Raw genomic sequence first — 21,096 nt, 5'->3', positions numbered from 1 at the left:
TCTGCTCCTACTCGCCCAGGCACGCGAGAGGTAGTTTTGGGAGTATCCACATTAAAACGATCCCGTTTCAAAGCTAAATTGGCCTTCATAGAGTATTTGAACCCTGTAAGAGACTTGACTTGCACATTTTTGCAGATTACCTATTGTTTTTCAAAGTCCTTTTGTTCCTCAAACTGTTGGATGGAAAAGGGAGTTCAGTTCGGTAGTGGGGATTTTGGGCTTGTTAAGAGTTTCAAGGACTTTTTACCACCTGTTCTGGAAGAATTATACAGAGAATAGCTTCCAAAAATACCATTCACATACTGATGTTCCCATGAGTACTGATATCTTCTTGTTTTGGCTTTTTCCTGGCTGTAGTGAGGCCCAGCAGCACCTTTTTCTTATTTTTAATAAATAAAATTGGCCAAAGGATTGAACACGTGTAGTATCTGAAAGTAGGATTTGCTTCTCTTCATCTAAATAAAACATGTTTAAGCTACATATTTAACGTTGCCTAGCTCTTGCTGAGGAGGCCGGAATATTGTGCAACCGTGAGTATTTCGTTTTATATTCTGCGCTGATGGAACACATTATATTGTGCACAGATGGAGGGAAGAAACCAAGGTGCTAAGTTCTCAGTCGGTTTCTTATGCTTCAGAGATACGCATAATTCTTTATATGCCCTTGTGATTTTAAGATGGTGATGCAAAGCTGCTTACATGCTCAAAGTACGAGAAATAACCCCATCCAAAACATTTATTTTCTCGACCAATACTGGTATTTTGGTCAGCAAAATTTAATGTCAAGTAAAAAGTGTTTTCCTTGGTCGATTGTAGATTCGTTGTTATAACTCACAAGTGACAAAAATAAGTATAGCAAGATACTGATCTTGCGAGATAATCATTTATGGAGGGTTCATTTGCATTTACTTTGTTGTTGAAACCTACACAGCAAGACACTGTAGCGCTCAAACCTGCAATGGTGAAAAGAGTACTGAATGAATGGATAATGATTGTCCTATGGAGGCTGCAGACGGAAAGAGACAAAATAAAGCCTATATATATATAAATGCTCTCTATAAGCATTCATGCAGACTAAAACTAGAAATCCATATTAATGTTCACGTATGTGTGTGTTGATAGTATGTATGGGGAAGGTTGAAAGCAAGAGAGTGATATGTCACTTCAGTACAGTTAAGTAATGCATGCTTTGACTCAACCCAGCCCGAGTGAACTCTGTGTGGAACGACCCTGGGGAGGATGTTAAGACTCCTCTCCACGCCAAGCACCGTCTTCATGGCCTTTTGATTGGTGGAGACAAGCTGTGGACATGCCAAACTCATTTTTGTATGTGCACGGGAGCGCAGAATTGCCTTTTGTACAACTCACTGCATCGTTAACATCTATTCTGCTCCATCTCTCTAAGTGCGTATGTGTTACTCCGAGGCTGCCGAATATCCTTTGCGCCAAGGTCAATGATAACCATCTCCTGCAGTGTTTACACAGATAGACGCTCACAGTCTTAGCAAGATGCCATAATTGCGACTTTCATACCATTTATTTGTAAAGTACCTTCACACTAACACAGAAATGAAAACATGGTGGCGGAATACTAAAGCATCAACAAAAGCTGCTGAATCATTGATTACCTAACATTGAACTTCAGATTCTTATTTTTAGCGAGCCAAGAGAATATAGGCCAGTGGAGGATTTTAAATGAAAGTATTAGCTATAATAAAAACTATCGATTGAGTTTGCTAGCTATTTAGCCATCTAATAAATGTCCCTCTCGCTTCCCATATTGTGAGAGTGCAGCCTTTGGGAAGAATATTTATTACTTGATTAGCCCTCTTGTAAAAAAAAATGGCATCCTTTTTCAGTCAATGAAAACAACTGATTGGATATGGACAATTTGAACTTTGATCCAGTGGTAGTACTGTGCAATGTGTCTGGTTACGGTACTGGTTTCTCTATCTTCCTATCTCCCAAAAGTTGAAAAGTCTTATTTGCCCACTGGGGTTAATACAAGTGGAATTTATATGGAAATCTGACCACATGTTGTTAAGCTGGCTGTTACGGTAGCCTTTTTTCACACTGGTCATTGAAAACGCAGCGTTGTCATGGGTTTTTATCTGCTTACTGTCCCATGTGTATCGATGTAGGATGGGTGGATTAAAGTCACCCTGGGAATTTAAAGGTTTACAGCCTCCAGCGTAAAATCAGAGGCAAGACAGAGACATGTCACAGGCTATAACCTAAGCCTCAACTTTACTACCTGAGACCTCCTGTTTTCTGTGTTGAAAGCAATTCCCTATATGCCAACGCTCGACTGCAGAGATTCCGTTGAAAGTCGAAGCCAGCCCAAGTATTTCAGGTTGCCATCGCTCTTTCAACTTTGTGTCAGATTTTTTAAATGCTATCTGCTAGTCAACTCTAAGCTCCAGAAGGAAAATGAAAAAGTCCACACTTCAGCCAACAAAGGCAATACTGCTGAGAATTGGTGTGCGCCTTTGTCAGGCTTCTTGTAATTTTTTTTTTCCTCGCATATCAGGAGATACGACGTCAATGGATTGTCGCAGTCCGCACTGATATTAGCTTGCGGGCATGATTTGACAAGTTCTCTCAGAAAGGCACAAGCAAATTAATGTACTGTAATGCATCTGGTGCAGCATTTTTATAATGCAATGTGGCCCCCAACAATGATCTAATATGATGTATAAATCAGGTTACCATACGAAGCACAATTCAATTTTGCATACACCTTAATGCATGCAACCTTTGTCAGCACCTCAGTGACATTCACATAAAGATGAATCCAGGAGTTACCTTGGATACGACGGAGTTCAATTTCAATGTCGGCAAATTTTTAAGTTGGAATATCCTATTGATCACTACACCGACGCAACTCAGTCATAATTACAGTAAATATATTGAAAACATTTGTAGGCCATGAATATAAAACAAATGTAATAAAAGTAAACTTGGTGGTAACACAGCATGCATTTTTGTGGTATATTAATATATATTCTTACACCTTCATGCAAAATAATTCATTGCACATCATTTGCAACCTTGGAATGTCATATGTCAGGACAGATGACAGATGACCTTCTGTATTTATGATCTGAAATAATCTATTCACTGAACAGCCAGAGTGATGAGGTAATTTAAATACTACTCATTAATTTAATCATATGAATATTGCTTTTTCATCAGGGTATTTACTGTAAGGAATTCCATATCACATATTCTTTTGATTTAATATTCATTTTTGGGGATAAAAGCGTAGTGCTCATTTTGGACTTAAGCATAACTCCCTGTCCCTCTTTTTTTCCCCCATTCACCTGCACTCACACTGCTCAATCACTTCATCGTACAACACGTGGTATTACTGTTGCTTCTCTGACTGACGTACTCTGACAGATTTTAAAAAAAAAAAAATCTATTGTATCAAGAACAGCGATTCCATTACTGTGCACGATACATACATTGTGGGCGCACATGTGCCTTGACTTGAGTGGGTGGTCCGTGGACTATTTTTATCCTCAGAAGTGCCAGTTATAATGAATAAATCTTTATATGATCTCGATACAGGATCAGGTGACACGACTACATTGTATCTGCACCGAAACAAGCGCTCTATGGGCTTTTTGAGTGAATTGCTCCAGTTGTTTGATTGGATTGTGAAAAGCGGTGGCTGTTAGCAATATCTGGCAAGACACAATCCCATCACAGTAATTGTATGACAAGTATATGTTGTGTGTGCATATTTATGCAAATGGAGAATTTTAATGGGCCATGGCTCAGCACCTCATAGCATGGCAGAGGAGGCCAAGTTTACTGACCAAGAGAACCCGTCAAAGCAGTAACACTAATCAAAAGTATTGAATTTTATGTGTCAAGTGAGCTCAACCACAATTCAAATAGCCTAAATTGAACACGCTCATATTCCTAACTCAAAGGGTAGTTCCTCAAATTGCCGCTTTGTCTCAAACGCTGCAGCACAAAACATGAATATTCTTATTACAAGAACAAAATGATATTTTGTTAATTCCAAAACTTGTGCCTTTCAGACAAAGCCTTGCTATGTTCTCTTCTTCTGCATCACTATCCATTTTCCTTCTACCCAAGCTCCCATCTATCTCCGTTCTCAACTGCTTGCTCTTGCGCAGCTAGAACCTAAGCACAGCAACAGGGCAGGCGATAGCATCTACAGATGCGCTGCCAAAGAGATAAGAACCAAGAAGCAGCATGCCCCTCTCGAGCAAACAACAGGGCGCATTGAAATATGTGGCGGGATGATGAAGAAGGAATAGGAAGGGTGGAGACAGACTTCAAGCAGCTTGAGATTAATTAAAGCATAGCATGTGAAATGGGCCAACATTTGGAAGGAAAGGTGAATGATGTATTAGGTAGGGTATGTAGAGGTTGTCTAATTAGCTTATATCTGTGTCTATCTACTCTAGAACAGGTGTGTTTAGCTGATTCATCGTGTATCCCCAAGGCTTGTTTTCATTCCAGTACCATAAACAGATCTGTAGCTTCATTTCTACGCAGCATTTTGGTTCGGTTCAGTTAAACATGGCACATTTTCTTGTGTATCCCCTAGAAAAGCCTCACAAAATGGTCATAGAATATTCACCTGAACTGTCCTAACAAGATTTCATGAATGGTCACGGTTCGTGACTTGTTTTGGGATGATTTGAATCGTCGTTGCATGGTTTCACAATGTCCATGCGCATGAGTTTTCTCACACATGCAAAAAATATATTTCCGTCACGGATGCTTATGCTTATGTTTTTTTCCCCCTATGATACCAAAAACAGTTACAGTTACCTTCTCCAAACGGATAACCAAGAACCTTTGTGGTGTGCGTGGGTGCGCACGTGTGTGTGTGTATACAATTTGGGAATTGCATCAACCTCGAAAGCACGTTATTTAGAAAGTCTTGGAAGTATAATAAAATCAGAGCCATGCATACGAGTGTATATATAAGGTAGTGAGACTCAGCTGCTACACTGCAAAGTCATACAAATACAATTGAAACACTTGCATAGTACATGTGTATGTATACTACATGTATATGTATTATTTTAACAATACTTAACTACAAGCTTGCAGTTGTATATAGCATACTGGCTAGGCAGCACCCATTTCCTGTCTTTGTTGTAACAAAACAACAAACTTCTTCCTTGACCATATAAAAGTGATCAAATGCCATGTACTGTAAATGTCAAATAGATAAAATTGCTGCTCAGTGTGCAGATGAGTCAGACTGGGAAGAATCACGCAATGCATGGCCCCACTTGGTTTCTATTTGCACCATTATCGGCAGTGAAGGTCTGCTTTTACCGACGGTCTTCTGCAATCATACAGTACATTTCATGTCGTCACGTCTGAAGCCGTACACGACAATTCATATGTTCCTCCAAAGCTCCCAACTGTCTACTACAAGTTTTACTGTATTCTCAAATGGCTTGAGTCACCTATAAGGGCAAGGTGTTTTTTTTTCTAGCTCTTTCTGAAGCCAGAAGATGTTTTTCATTGAGTGTGGAAATAAGAACTCGTCTGGGGCCAATTCTTCCGGAAGGCCATCGATCTATCTTTATTCCATATTTCAGTTGAGAGAAGGGTTATTGCTTCTTAATTCTAATAAACTGCTGTTCTTGCCACTTACCACTAACTGTGCGTCTGTGCATGCACTTTGCGTCGTCTGCCCCTTTTGCTGATAAAGATAAATACGCTGTGATGACAAACCCAGCCAGACTGCATTTTGTAATCATGACAGTATAGTAAGCATTAATGTTTGGCTTCATGCATAATGAAGTACCTCAGTGATAAATTGATGCATTGCAACAATAATCACTCTCTATTGTCGTATATTAGGGGAACCGGCAATAAGGAATTAATTTTCTGTAATGGTAGCATTCTGTGCTGTACACAATATGTTGAATTCAAAGAGGCTGTAAGCGAATGGCACTAAAAAACATAAAAAAAAAAAACCTTGGTTGTTGTTTATACCATCGTTGAAAAAAAAGTTGAACTATGATTTTTATAGTGTAACTTTTTTATTACACCATAACAGTTATGGGTGTGCATCACTTCAATGAAAGACGATTTGACGCATATCTTGGTGTGATACAATTTAAGAATGATACACGTGGGATGACTCAATTCTTATTTGATGCACTAACATATTCTAAATCAAAACTGACTTACCGATTCAGTTCGTTTTTCGTGTTCCCCACCCCCCATAACTATATTACACTATATTCCATAGATAGTTGCAGTGGGGGAGGGGGGTTGGCTCATCCTGCAAAATATTTCAAGTTAAAAATCTAATCCTTTGAGTATTTCCTTGTCAAATACTCTAGCCACATTACGAACCTATTCAAATCAAAGTCCCTCTTGGAAAGACAAACAAGGCTGTGGTATTTTCAAGCATAGCTACTAAGAATTCCCCTTGAAAATGTTTCATAATAATCTTAGTGCATTAGAGAGACAAGGTGATCTCTGTACTGGTTACCAAAAAGCCTGATTTTTTATTTTAATGAAGCGTGATAAGTGCAAAAGTGGGATGGTGTAATTTTTGTGGGGTATGCCTTTGTTTCTTTTCAGTTTGGCGAAGAAGTAATGCACTTATTTGATTAAACATGCATTTCTCAGACAAAATTAGGACTAAACACAGCAAGGAACACAACATTTAAAGATTAAAAGAAAATACTTTCTCATTAGTAGGAAACTTAAAAGTATACCACTTTCTTGCTTTTATGGTTATAGTTTTTGGGTTTTGTCTGCCTTTTAATTGAAGGATGGTGAGTTGCTTCATGGCCTCCATTGCAGAGTGAAGAAGTCTTGACTATTTGAGCAGTGCTTACTGGAAAGGTGCTAATTAAAATAACCCCATTAGTTTAGATTTTGTCCTCCATGCCCTGTTAACTAATACATTTAGATGATATCTTCTTCCAAGTTCATCATGCAAGAATGTAATTCCCCCACTGAGCCAAACATATGTGGTGTACAAAAGAGCCAGTAGCTCACTGCATCATTGTATAGCATTCCTCATTGCATTTAAGAACCATTGAAATTAAACATGTGAAAATCTGTTGAATATTAATAAGGCGTAAATACTTTAACCGTCTTACCCTGAAAAAGTAGCAAGTAATTTGCCTGAATAGCATCGTTTGCTGTATTAAATAAGACCCTAAGAAATTATCTCCCCTGAAGCTTTGAGAAAACTTTCAATTATGGAATTAATTATCATTTATGCTACAGCATGTACAAAAGGGGCCTGGAACAAAAAGAAGCTGAGCTGATGTAAGGCTAAGAACATATTGTACAAAGGAATTATACAGTGCGTTTGGACTAGGCTCCCCCTCTCCACCCCCCCCCCCCCCCACATCATTATTATAGCCACTACATCTCATTTACTGGGTGAAACCTTTTGCTTCGCTAAACATGAATTATCCCACTCACACAAATAAATATAATGTGGCAGTGTTACATTGCTCTATAAATAGGAGAGAGATTGTGTTCACACTGCTGTGACTCTGCAATAAAAGAAGTCAAAGGACAAGACAAGGAGGGTTTATTATCGCGAGTAATTTCATTCTTAAAGATTTTTCCAACATGAAGGGCCTCAATTTCAGCTGCTCAATTTCAGCTATTGTTTTTACCCACCTTCCTCGAATGACTTTCGCCAATGACTTGGGATGCCTGTGAACTTGTTGAATTTAATGGGCGGGGGGAATAATAGGGTGGTGGTAATAGAGTCCCTTTGAGGCACTGATAAATTGTGGTCCACGATTTCTGCTATCATCAAAGTGAATCTTGACATTTCTACCTTTTCATCGCCATGATTGCAAAATGGCTTTTGGAGCAAATGTTTCTCGGTTAAATGAGACACTTTTTTCTATCTTTGGCGCCAAACGCTTTACATTTGATGAGGTTATTAAGTTGCGTGTGCTACTGCACAAGTCATAGGTTAAGTGTTAGCCTTCAAGTTTCTAGTAAGTCAAGTTGTTTTATAAAATTAACATTGTTCAAACTGAAACCATACCAAACTACCAGTTTGTCAGACCAAACTTCACATTAGAAGTGCTGGGATTCTCTGCTTCTCCTGTGCCTCACAATTACACATCTGCAACATGGAGTTTCCGAGCAGAAAGGCGACATTTCTGCAAGGCGTTTACTAATGCACTGAATCTAGAGGGAGATCTGTGAGTCTCTCTGCATATTCCATTAAGCTGCTCATTGTTATTCTGTGCGGAATGTTATTTCACAGCAGCGGGGGCCGAACTGTGCAATTTAAGTGCATGCCTCTTGATGTGCATGTGTGGTTACACTTGTCACTTATTCGATATTAAGATGTGCATTTCACAGTCATAATGTTACAAGCTGATAAATAACTCCAAATATTGGCATGCATGTTATATGACATAAAACGAGATCAGAGGAACAACACCTCAAAGCGTCTGGTTTCCATCCATCCATTTTCTGTACCGCTTGTCCCCGATTTGGTTAATGCTCTATGTTCAAGAAAATCTTTCAATCAAAATCATCAATGTTTATATTACATAATTCTAGTGAATAACCCAAACGACATAACATATCTTTTGTATTTTTGCTTTCTTTGAAGGACTTCACTAGAGTTTGACGAGGTGGATACGAAACTCCCACCTAGTTAATTTAAACGGAACTTTATTGGAATCAATAGTGTTGGAACAAACTCTCCACTTCCGAGCCTCCCCTGACACACACCACTGTGTCTATGTAGACATAGTACATACACGGGCACACACACACACACACACACACACACACACACACACACACACACGGTAAAATTTATTCTAATCCATTTACTTAATAATCGCTGGTTATTACATAATAGGATGGACACGTACTGATTCAGAAGAAATATGTCCAGAAGAACAAAGGATGAGGTCTCTCGTTGTTGGTATTAGTATGCATCTTGGGGATTTTCAATAGCGCCTCCTAAGTGTGTCAGTTTATGCCTGAGATTAAAATGCATCCCCACACGAGCTTCCAGTTACCGCTTGTAATCTTGGTCTAATTTTCACGCTCTGTGCGTGCGACAATACACGCATGTTTTGACAAGTAAGTCTACTCTGCTAGAATTAAAACGTTTAGAAAAAATGACTACAACATCAAATTAGTATTCATTGTAAATGCGGTCATCCAAGATGTTGGCTGCATTAAAATTTCTGGTCACGCTCATTGAAGTAGGCAGTACATCAATGTGGGCTGGAACAGAATCATTTTGTGTCCACACTGCTAGTAGAAGATGGTAGCAGATTCTTTGTGAAGAATGAAATATCTTGTCATGTCTGCTAATGACTTTCAGGGCCATCTCCCCTGTGTGCGCTTTAGGCCAAATGTCATCCCTCCCGTGCAACACAAAGCCAAGCTTGTATCTCTGGTTATTAGACCTGAGACCTTTGTTTTCAAGCTCATCCCTTAAAATGTCAGGCCTCTTTGGGCCAAACTATTTCAATTTCTCTATTCCTGAGTCTCAAAACTTTGACATCTTTCCCAATTGCGTAAATCGGACTGCTACATTTAAATGACACGGCTATAAAGCATGATTCACCCTGGTTAAATCAAAGTCTATAAAACTGCTAGTGCTAAGATTCTTAGGATCCTTGCTATGAAAAATTTAAATCAAATTAAATCGTCATTATAAGCCAGATCTGTACCCCAGAATTCCCCCATCTCTCATGTATTATTCACCCATCTTCTCATCGTGTTATGATGAAAAATAGAGCTAATATTTAATCTGTTGGAGAATATGGTTCTGTTTGCGCTAATGTGTGCTGTCCTTCATGTTACAGTAGGCGTTTGCTTGCTCCTTAAATCTTCGATCCGCCTCTGGGACTTTTTAGCTCTTTGACTCCATCTCCATGTGAGATTACCCCCTGACTCAATTTTGAGAGGGAATTTAAGGTACTGTTTAGGTGGAAGGAGGCTGTATCATCCTACAGCAAGTCTTTCGCCTTTTCCAACAGCATTTTTCCAAAACATTAATCCCCCTTCTCTTGAGTGCGCAACCTACTCAGCTTGTGAATAGCTTTACTTGCAGTTGATTTGGTGTTTGTCTGTTTTTAACAAAGTTACAAATGTTCAATTTGTAACATGGTGTAACTGTTAAACTTCAGTAGACACAGTAGTATAGCACTTGTTTGTCTACTATGTTCATTATTTGGCTACTCTGTGGTTCATGTGTGTTCTTAGCTGGGGCTAAATATAAATATATAATTGTCTACATATGCTATTGCTCAACAAAGTTTTGTGTTTGTGGTTTTGGATAATTTTGAAAACAAATTGAGCTGTGAAAAATAATTGATTAATCGATAATTATCGTTATTTCTAATAGTTATTTACAGTCATAATATGAGTAACTTTGTTGTGAGTTGTTTGTTTGATATTGTTTAACAGTATACTAATACTAAAAATTAAGAATTGATGAGTAAACATGAGGATCAATTAAGAATTGATTAGTAAACATAAGGATCAATTATTGCTCAGTGGCGCTGTGCATGTGGGTGTGACTAGTTGTTTGTCTCTATATGGGCCCTGCAACTGGCTGGTGACTAATTCAGGGTCTAATCTGCCTTTGGCCCAATGTCGCCCCCGTGACCCTGATCAGATAATAACACTAATAAAACAATGATAAACAGTAGAATGTAAATATTTTGCAATACATTTTAATTCAAAATAAATTTGTATACAATTGCTAGATTAACTGATGGAATGATCAAAAGAATAATTAATTGTCAAAAAATCGATGACAGCTTTACTAACAAACAAAAATATTGCGATCAAAACATGTCGTTTTTGTTCACTTTGGTCTACTGAAACACAAATGCACGCGCACACACACACACACACACACACACACACACACACACACACACACACACACACCACAGTTATCCCCAAAGAGGTCCCTCTAGTTCAGCTTTTTATGGTTGATAGAGTAGCCTTGTTACTCATCTTCCCTAATTAGCCTTTACAGTAATTATATGCAATTGTTTCAAACTCATCCTATGAGTATTGTTATCAAATCACTGGCTCCAAACACTAAAAATAATAATTTTATGCTGCAGTGAGATTGGAGATAAGCACCAACAGTAAAATTGTTATTTTGAATTACTTTTGCCTGTCTCGTTTGCTGCAAAACATATTAACCATTTTGGCAAAATCACAAATACACCTGTTTGTCTTGGGATTTGCAGCAGGGCTGGGCAATTCATCAAAATTCAATCATGATTTCTCGCGATCTAAAAACGTTAATGGAAGAAAAACAATTCGTGTGCTGAATGGCGTTGTGTGTTTGCAATTTCCCAACGTTTTGAAACTACCCTGCATGTAACATTTATGTGATTTTGCCCTCCTTAAGTCTGTAGCGAATGTTGGTTTTCTGTCAGATTCCTAAAGGGTTGCAAATATTTTTTTATGTTGTAAAGAAATTTTGGACATGATCAAAATTTATTGACAACAAGAAAAACGGTGCGACTATTGAAACTGTTGGTGAAAATCTGCCTTACGACTTTGCGCACAACCCGTATTTGTTTTTTCCCAGACATGCTTTAAAAATGTAATGAAGCTGGGGTTACCAACTCCAGTCCCATAATGATTTCGATGTATTCCTTGCTCAACACACCTGATTATCTTAAATGCTTTGAAAGTGCATAGTCTTGAGGTAACTGTAATCTCAAATTATAAATAGACGGTTTGAAATAGTTTGTGACATTTGTTTTTATTGGGAAATATTGTTTCATATTAAAACTTGTCTCTGTCCCCCTTTTGAAGGAATGCCCAGGTTCGGCAGCCAGCCAGCACCTACATCTGTGCGTCAAGGTGACAGCCAAGTCATGGCCTGTGAAGTCAATTCAGACCTGGTGCCCTTCACCCGCTGGGAGAAAGACCGTCAGCCCCTGGAGCTCAACTTGAGACTGGTCCAACTACCCACTGGTGCCTTGGTGATCAGCAACGCCACAGAAAATGATTCTGGTCTTTACCGTTGCTTGGTGGAGAATGTGGGGTCATCAAAGTCCAGTGAAGAGGCGCAGCTCCAAATCCTGCCAGGTATGCTGAGTCAGTAAGCAGACGCTTGAACGGCATAGATGGTTGTTTTGCGTTGTCTCTTTGTAATTATAAACCGATATAAACTTTTATTTTGGCTACCCACTTCTATGACGACCACATTATGAAGACTAAGCCTGATTTACTGAGTTCTCAAATTGTGGGCGCTAAACAGATTGCCCACATTGCGAGTGGGCTTGTTGCACATAATTTTCCAAGACTGTGAAGCAATTGGCAAGTGGTGGAGAATGCCGCATTTAAAAAGGAGGTTTGCAGATTAGGTAGCTGTGGTCGTTTTCACTATCAAACATTTGGGAAAGCACCGCAAGTGCAATGAGCAGTTAGTGAAACTGTAATCGTCAAATCATTCATGAATCATTAAAAATCTTTCCCGAAACAGAATTTTATTTTGGAATGTCCAGAACGTGCAGCAACATAGAAAAACAAAGTTGTGCTTCTTTTTTTTTTTTTTTTGTGGGCGCCCCTGTGACTACTGCTGTTTCTAATTTCGGAGGTAAATGACGTTGGCTTTGAATTACCTTTAATGAAAACTGTGCCCAGCTGGATGGAGAGAGTGTTGTTGCTTTCGGTGGACTTATCAGAGAAAGCCTTAGAAGTCAGGAATTCCTCTGTGGCACTGTCGTGTCTCATCGCTCTACACATTTTGTTTACTAAGTTGTTAGGCACTAGGCTCCTGCCGGCAAAGTGAAGATATTAAAAGCAATAAATTAGTCTTCAACAACCTCAGTAGGGGATTTATCTCTTTTTGTCTCCTCGAAGGTATGTGGTGTCAAAAGCTTGGCTCCAAACAGATAGTAGCTTAATCATATACTGCAGGAGGAAAATTGGACATTTTTTCCCCCAGATGTTTGTGACAGGAAAATTAAAATAAAAAAAACAAATAAAAACTTATTAGCTTGAGGATTTTTTTTCTTAGCTTGTGAATGACTTAAACATTTGCAGGTCTTAAATTTAAAACTACTGTAAACTCACGGTGGGGTCAAAGATAGAGGCCAATCATGACATTCTGGGTTATTTGCTACAATAGGGAGCTATGGGAGAGTGTTTTTTTTTTTTTTTTGCACTCCAGAGAGCTGACTGCTTTCAAGTGGTCGCCATGGACATTTTTCATCCACCCATTCTTGGTTCTGGTGTCAAGAACAACTACGCCTTGGACCTGAGTACTTTTGAAGTTTTTTAAGACGGATGGCCCTCTTAATTTGAACGATGGCGCTGTGTCTCACTAACTCACTCCAAGATTAACCCCAGCCACAACCTAGACTTGATTTCTTTTTGTCTCATTCCAGAAACTGGAGACGAGAGGAAGCTGGAGTTCCTTGTACAGCCTGTGCCTGTGACCAAGGTGCTGGGTGCCAGTGTCCTGCTGGCCTGCGTGGCTGCAGGTTTTCCAACACCACATGTGCGATGGATGTTTAAAGATAAACCGCTAGAGGAAAGGTATGCATTTTAAACTTTATCGTTTGTTTTTTAAATGTAAAGTTTTTCCCTCCTTGGCCCTTGTAGCACTACCACACATTTTATTAAAATGGTCAGAATGATGATATTTAATTTAGATCCCACAGTATTACAAAACAAACTAAATAATTCCTTCAATGCTTCTAATCTCAATGCAAAGGGTGTGCACTGTCGACAACACACGTAATTCCGGGTTTGCGTTGTGATCTCGTTTACTTTTTAGCAAACATTTTGTTAAAGGCATTTTCTATTCATATTGATTCACACGTGTCAATCGTGAATCATATTATTTAATTACTGCCCAGCCCTGGTAGATAGAAGCAGGAATGAACGGATCGACGGACGGACAGCAGACGGACGGTTTCCTCAAACTCTGTGTCAGTCCTTACTTTTGGAATGCAGCAGAATATTAAGGCTCCTTTGTACTGCTCCCCAAGTTGGTAAATCTCTTCTTCCAGAAATCACCCCAGGGGGCATCTGGATGTGGCACAAAAGCCAGTCTGGAGATGAGGTTGCCAGCGTTCCTGCAGAGAGGAAGTTCACACATTAGCAACCTAGCACTTGGGCCCTAACTTCTATGGCGCACATTATCTCAGGAAAAGTAGCTGGAATCCATAACTGAAAGTTTTCTTAGATATAGCAAGTTGGACTGTCACCACCCAAGTAAATTAAGCGCAACTCAAGTAGGCATACCCTAGCCACTGCAGCAGTTTAATAGAATTTTAAACTTGGCTTCATCTATGTTGATTCAAAACAAAATTGGATTTCTGCTTGTTAAACATTTTGTGAAGAATTTGACATCCTTAAATAGGTGGTTTCGGTACACGTCTGACTTGCCAAGCTGAGGATTTAATGCATTGCACCACAATTCAATGTCTTGTAATAACTAACCTTCACCTCCAATGGGAATGGCTTAAATGGTACCTATTAATCTAGCTTTTAATTACCAAATTCCATTCAGTGTAAACACCCGCCCCCCGGGTTACCCATACTGGTAATTAGCAAGTGCACTCCCAACAACAGGGAGAGTCTTTTAGGGGGTTATCGTAAACTCCGCCTTGCCACCTTCATAACTGAAGCGTATTACAGAGTGATTCTGTTACCACATTTTGATTTTGCTATGACATTGATAAATGAAAGAATAACCTTGGTATCCTTGAGTCTCCTGTTGTGTGATAGCTGAGAGCTAGACGCTGCTGTCAGTTCTTAATTGTTGCACCCGTTGTGGGAGCGAAAGAAAGGAAGCAGCAAAGAGCAGCTTAATTGGTCTTGGAAGCACAGCACAAACGGGGCCTTGAAAGTGACAACATCAATGTTTGAGATGTGAAAAAAAAAATTGCGGGGGTTCTTCAAAGCAGTCAACTGAAATCTGGGTGAGTCTAACAACAACGAATGCTATTAGTTGTTTTTTTTTCCATCACATTCCTAGAAAATTGACTGATTTGGAAAACAAAACAATGAGTGGTAGTTTTCGAAGCTACTGATTCTAAAACATTCTCACTGTGTCCTCCAAACTTTTTTTTCCTTTTTAAATGGCGCCATGTCGTATCTTTATTTTGATTTGGCGCCTGTGGGAATATGGCTGATTCAGAATTCTCATAAGGAGAACACCCGAAATGCAAATAAAGAGCAGGTGGCCATCTTTTAGACTTTAGACTGCGATTTCCACGTGCTTAGTTGGATATTTCCTAAAGAACAAATGTGCTGCTGAAATGTGATGTGAACAGCATTTTCTCTGCATGCATCATGTAGAGAAAATTTATAGAGACCGATTCTGAAATGAGGGCCTTTTGAAGTTTGGTTTTATTCTTTTGATTTTTTTTTTTATGTTACCATCATGGTCAACATCACAATATATATGGCTGAAGTATTTTTTGTGGCCAAACTTTTCATCTCAAGTTCAAAATGTTTTTGCCCATGGTCATCATTTCTGCTTTTCATGTTAAATATTTTACAACCAGATGAATTCACATTAACTTGAACATATGTTTAGTCATGTCTGGTTAACATTGTTACCAGGGTTTTTCCTATGTTCAAAATCGTATGACAGCCGTATCTAAGGTTGTTGTTGTTGTTTTTAATTTATCTTTTTATTCCCCACAAGTTGCCGCTAGGGGCGGCATGATAGTACATTGGTAAGCACGTTGCCTCACAGTTCAGAGGTGCAGGGTTCCATTCCGGCTTCAGTCTTTCTGTGTGGAGTTTGCATCTTCTCCCTTTGCCTGCATGGGTTTCCTCCGACATTCCAAACACATGCATTGTCGGGCAATTGAGCACTCCAAATTGCTCGTAGGTGTGAGTGCGATCAGTTACGTATTTGTCTCTCTGTGCACTGTGATTGCTGGCAATTCAGGGAGTCCCCCACCTACTGCTCGAAGTCAGCTGGCATGGGCTACAGCACACTCATGACCTTCGAGAGGAGAAGAGGTTCAGATAATGGATGGACGGATGGAAAGTTGGTGCTATCGGCGTCCCGATTTTCCCTGTGGGATGCTACAAACGGCATTGCAATATTTTTTTGTCTGAGTAACGTTTGTGATTTTTAGCATTGCATATCTAGCAGGCAAAATCAATTTAAAAAAACAACCTCGCTGGGAATGAAATAAAAGAAAAGAGCAGAGAAATCCAAATTAACATAACTGGCAGTTAAAATGTAGTAATTCATGGTGGTGACGTGGAAATTTATGTCAGGTCTGATAGTAGTTCACAAGGGACTGGTGATAGCGAAGGTCAGAATGCAGGACAGGACGAGTTGGCGAGTCGAGGGTACTTAAATCACAACAACAGCATAACAACGCAAAGCCAATGTGGACGTGACTGGCACATCATTTTTTATTCCTCTTTCCAGATCTCAAAAACCCAGAGCCAGTGGCTTTGACAAGCAGTGGCTAAATCAATTTACCTGGCTACTAAAGAAGGCATCACTGTTATTTATGCCAAAAGCAATGTGGCCCAACACAGCAGACAATTTCTGCCTCCCTAGTGAGAGAGCCAACAACCAACTACAGACATTAAAAAGTCATGAGGTGACGGCCATTCACAAAGCAGTAGAAGAGGAGTACATTAAAAATAGTAATACCTAAACACCCTCAATAACAAAGTTAGAAAATTTAAAATAATATAGTTTACATTGGGCAGCACGGTGAGGAGGGTGCGGGTTCCCGGTGTGGAGTTTGCATGTTCTCCCCGTGCCTGCGTGGGTTTTCTCCGGGCACTCCAGTTTCCTCCCACATCCCAAAAAACATGCATGGTAGGCTGATTGAACACTCCAAATTGCCCCTAGATGTGAGTGCGAGTGCGGACGGTGGTTCGTCTCTGTGTGCCCTCCAATTGGCTGGCAAACGGTTCAGGGTGTCCCTCGCCTACTGCCGATGACTGCTGGGATTGGCTCCAGCATGCCCGTGACCCCCGTGGGGAAAAACGGTATAGTAGATAGATAGTTTACAATTAATAGCTCAACAAATATTTTTTTTCCCTTTACTGTGCCTGTAAAAGAAAGTGAGTCAGTTGGATTTCAGAGGACATGCACGTCTCTCACAATATAATGTTTGCGGAAGTAAATATAGTCCAACGAGCAGGCACCACAGGCTTATCCTTTTATCTCATGTCCAAAGAGAAACAATTCGTTTAGAGATGGAACTGCAATATTTTGAGGGAAATAAGGCGAGGCTTTTCGTGTAATAAATGAAGGTTGCTGAAATAGCACAAATGTCCAATTTATGCTTCATGTTTCAAGTGGGAATAAATTAAAATCTAATATCAAGTCAATACTGTTACTCAAAACAACTTTATAGATTCAGTCAAAACTGTCTCACTTCTAAGCAGCGCGTCTCCCCGCCTGTGCAGATCACATGATGACGTCCGACCTGTCGCATCATAAGAAATTCCAATACGTATCCGAATTAGGACCAAAAAAAATCATTTGATGTGTGAATGTAGCCTAAGACGCATGAGCTCATTTACAAAGCAATCCTCTTGATGTTATGCTCTGCATTCTGACTAAACTTGGTTCCCCAATGCTGACTGTATTGTAGTTTGTCAATATGACACCTGATTGACAACTTCCCCACTTGCTTAGGGGCCACAGCGAACACTGTGTCTGCTCTCTTTGTATACACATCTGATGACACTCATGAAAAGTCATCTTTTGTTATTTGGAGTATCACTCGGTTGTCTAATATAATCGTCTCGTACTCAATGAAATGGATGAATTATGCATGGCGCCCTGCAAACAACAAACTGTGCTTGTAAATCCACTTTCTTCCCAAGTCTTGACACTCTGCCGTCTGTCATCCTTCTTGTCCCCTGGAATTTATTTGAATGCGACTATGGATGTCGTGTGGGAAGACAGGAGTGGGATGGAAATGTGTCTAAAATTAAACTGCAGAATAAAATGATCATGTAAATGTCTTGCACTCAAAGCCTCAAATGTACTCTACTGCGATTTAGATAAAACACAAACAGACATGCACATTTAACTATATGTCTCTTCCTGCTGCTTTGAGCAAAGGCAATAGCCTTTTACCTTCTTGTCCATACTTTAATAAAACCAACTGACTGAATTTAATAATGTTTTTACACAACTGACTTTACAAATATTTATATATGGATAGTAAGGGCCTGGAAAACATTTTAGAATCTCTTACAAACCCATATAGTATTGGATTTAAACTCAGGCTGTAAAATCAACAAAATAGTCCTTCAGATGTTTAATAATTCCACCTTGAGACCAGAAAGGTACTTGTGCCGAAATTTCTCATCCACGTCGGCACTTGTTTTCTGAAGTCATGTAACTCATTAGCCCCTGATTTTAATCCTTAAAGAAAAAAAACATCCTTTAATCGTGGCTTTCTCACACTCTCAAAGAAAGATTTGTCCTTGCACTGGATGCAAATCTTTTGACTTGTTCAGATTTGCATGCACACACACACACACACACACACACACACACACACACACACACACACACACACACACAACACCAGACTGCTATAATAACATAATTATGGTTTAATGACAGAGTAAACCTCAACATGAAGTGTGAATGTTTTCTCTGAAACACTTCACATAATGATGGATGCAACATGGAAATGTGTGAAGATAATTGGAGTGGTTGCTGGAACGTCAACTAATTTTAGGATGCGCTTTCGTGCATCACTAAAACAAAACCTAAATGTTTCTCTCCTACATTTGTTTGACACCATTTACTCAGAAGATGTTCAAAGTAACAACATTCCGTGTGCCAAAAACATGTTCTTTTGATCAGATGAAGCAAAAGTGAATAAAAAAATAAAATCCATATGATCAGTACAAAATGTATTAACAGGCTGTCCCGTTTGCATCACTAAAATGTAAGTTGCAGTAACATACAAAATAACCCAGGCAGACTAAGTTATGTTAAGTTTAGGAGCTCAGTGGGCGTCGCTGGTCTTATACTAATCAGCCTCTCAGTGCACACACTCATCTCAGTAGCACATATATTCCTGCGACCAGGGGTCATCACGGCTGGTTACTTCCTCTACTTCTTTTAACCTCTCTCACCAAGGTTCCATCAACATTTTATTTATGCATGGAAAGCAAGTCTATATTGAGTTTCCAGTCGAAGTTCAGATTTGTGGGGTCTTAAAAGAGAATCTTCAGCGTATTTTAGCTTGTGGTTTTCTACTCTATAATTATATTGACGTTGATATTTTGTACATAGCCCTCCGAGAGATAATCACAAGTTACATATCATTGGACACAGGACAACACCACCAACTACATTTTTTTTTAAATGCAACCATATAAGACAGAGATAAAATGGTTCTGCTTTAGGACCCTGTTTGGATTATAAAGCAGGGGAAAGTGACAACTGTTCAAATCATTCCGATCCCTGCTGTCTGTGGTCGTCAAAGAAAGTACCCCTGAACAGAAGAAATTCCTAAACACTATCTTAAATAAAAGGAGTTGGAAGAGGGCAGATGGCAGGGTTATCGCGGTCAAGCAGAGCAGGCAGAAGCACACTCCAAACTTACCATTTTACCAGACAATTCTAGATAAAAATGGCTAATATTTCTTGCAGCCACTTATCTCCACAATAGGTGGAGGTTTTCCTAAACTAAAGTATGATGACAGTCATGAAAGAACACTTGGCGTGCTCGACATATCCAAACACAAATACTCCTCACGTTCATGAAGATTATCAGAAACTGTTGCTGGTTACAGGGTCAGCTAATAGTCTGTGTTCACTGTGTAGCTATGCTTACTTTTCGGTTATGACTTGGCCAGCCAAGCTGCCAAACTTAGTATGGGCGTGATTGTTTTTTTAGTATTGTTGGGTTTTTCTATTTCCTACAAAGTTTGCAAAAAAAGCTAAAATGCAAAACCTCTTGTTTTTACCAAATAGTCTATTATGACTTTTTTTTTTTCTTCAACATCGTTCCTCTAGAGCAGGGGTATCAAAGTTATTTTTGTCGCGGGCCGCATCATAGTCATAGTTTGCTTTAAAGGGCCATTCGAATTGTCAACCCCAAATAATAAGACTAATAAAAAGTGTTCAAATATTTAAAAATGAAATATTGAAATCAAATCAAATATTTAAACATAAAAAAATGTTTCATTGCTAACAATATCTCTATTTTTTTTTAAAGTGAAAACAATTAGAAATTTGGGAATTGACATGAATTCGATTTGTCTTCGCGGGCCACTTAAAATGATGTGGCGGGCCGTATCTGGCCCCCGGGCCTTGACTTTGACACCCGTGCTCTAGAGCTCCAATAAACATGACCTCTAACCAGAATCCCATCCTAAAGACAGCAGTATGCTGTCTAGCTGATTGGCAGTTTTCCTAGGCCCACATGTCCTGGCCTTGTCACCAGTTTGTGTTACGGAAGACCGAGTCGCACGTAAAGTCACCTCACTCCACAGTTCTGTGGAACTGCCACTACCTTTTTTTTTTTGGAGAAAGAGAGAGAAGGATTTGTATTAAATGAATCTACTTGTTGACAAGGATTTGCATGGCTTTTGGGGGTGGCTGTTCCGGAGGGATGAACAGAACGATTATGTTTGAATTTTTGTAAATCCTGATATTTATTATGAATTATTTCTTTTTAATTGTGGGAATGTTAAATAACTTGTACGCCAAGAGCGAGCCAAATTACTCAATTGCAATAATTCCAGGCCAATTATTGTCTCTTCAAAGGTCTAAAGATGACATAATTCAGTCTGAAGAGCTCTTACTCTGCTCCTAAATACTGCTGTTAGTGTTTCCTCTAAATAGCTTGGGGGTCTTGTATGTTCCCTTCATTTCAAAAGGAAACTGTCAATGCAGAAATGCTTGAGCGTCTCAATAGTTGTCCCGGTGAATCAAATGCAGACTGCTCAGCACTGTGTGAGCAGCGAATGATTCATACAATGCGGCTTGGATATTCACAGCCTCCCAGCATGCTTTGCTTTCTCTTCAACTGTGCGCACAATGAAGTAATCAGAGCACTGAAAAGCATTCGCTTGACATTTGAGTTCTATGGCATCCTTTAAAAAAAAAAAATTTGAATTT

General features: G+C 39.3%; 1 protein-coding gene across 13 annotated transcripts in view; it reads left to right on the top strand.

Moving 5' to 3' along the window:
* neo1a (neogenin 1a) overlaps nucleotides 1-21,096 on the top strand; it is a 119,779-nt gene that overhangs the window by 51,888 nt on the left and 46,795 nt on the right. For all 13 annotated transcript variants that reach the window (XM_037248499.1, XM_037248504.1, XM_037248498.1 and 10 more), the window contains exons 3-4: nucleotides 11,814-12,089; nucleotides 13,394-13,544. In XM_037248499.1, the coding sequence (XP_037104394.1) occupies nucleotides 11,814-12,089; nucleotides 13,394-13,544 (427 nt within the window). The remainder of the gene's footprint in view (nucleotides 1-11,813; nucleotides 12,090-13,393; nucleotides 13,545-21,096) is intronic.

The sequence above is a fragment of the Syngnathus acus genome, chromosome 3 (assembly GCF_901709675.1).
Source record: "Syngnathus acus chromosome 3, fSynAcu1.2, whole genome shotgun sequence".
Lineage (NCBI taxonomy): Eukaryota > Metazoa > Chordata > Actinopteri > Syngnathiformes > Syngnathidae > Syngnathus > Syngnathus acus.
This window is presented reverse-complemented; position numbering and strand designations above follow the sequence as displayed.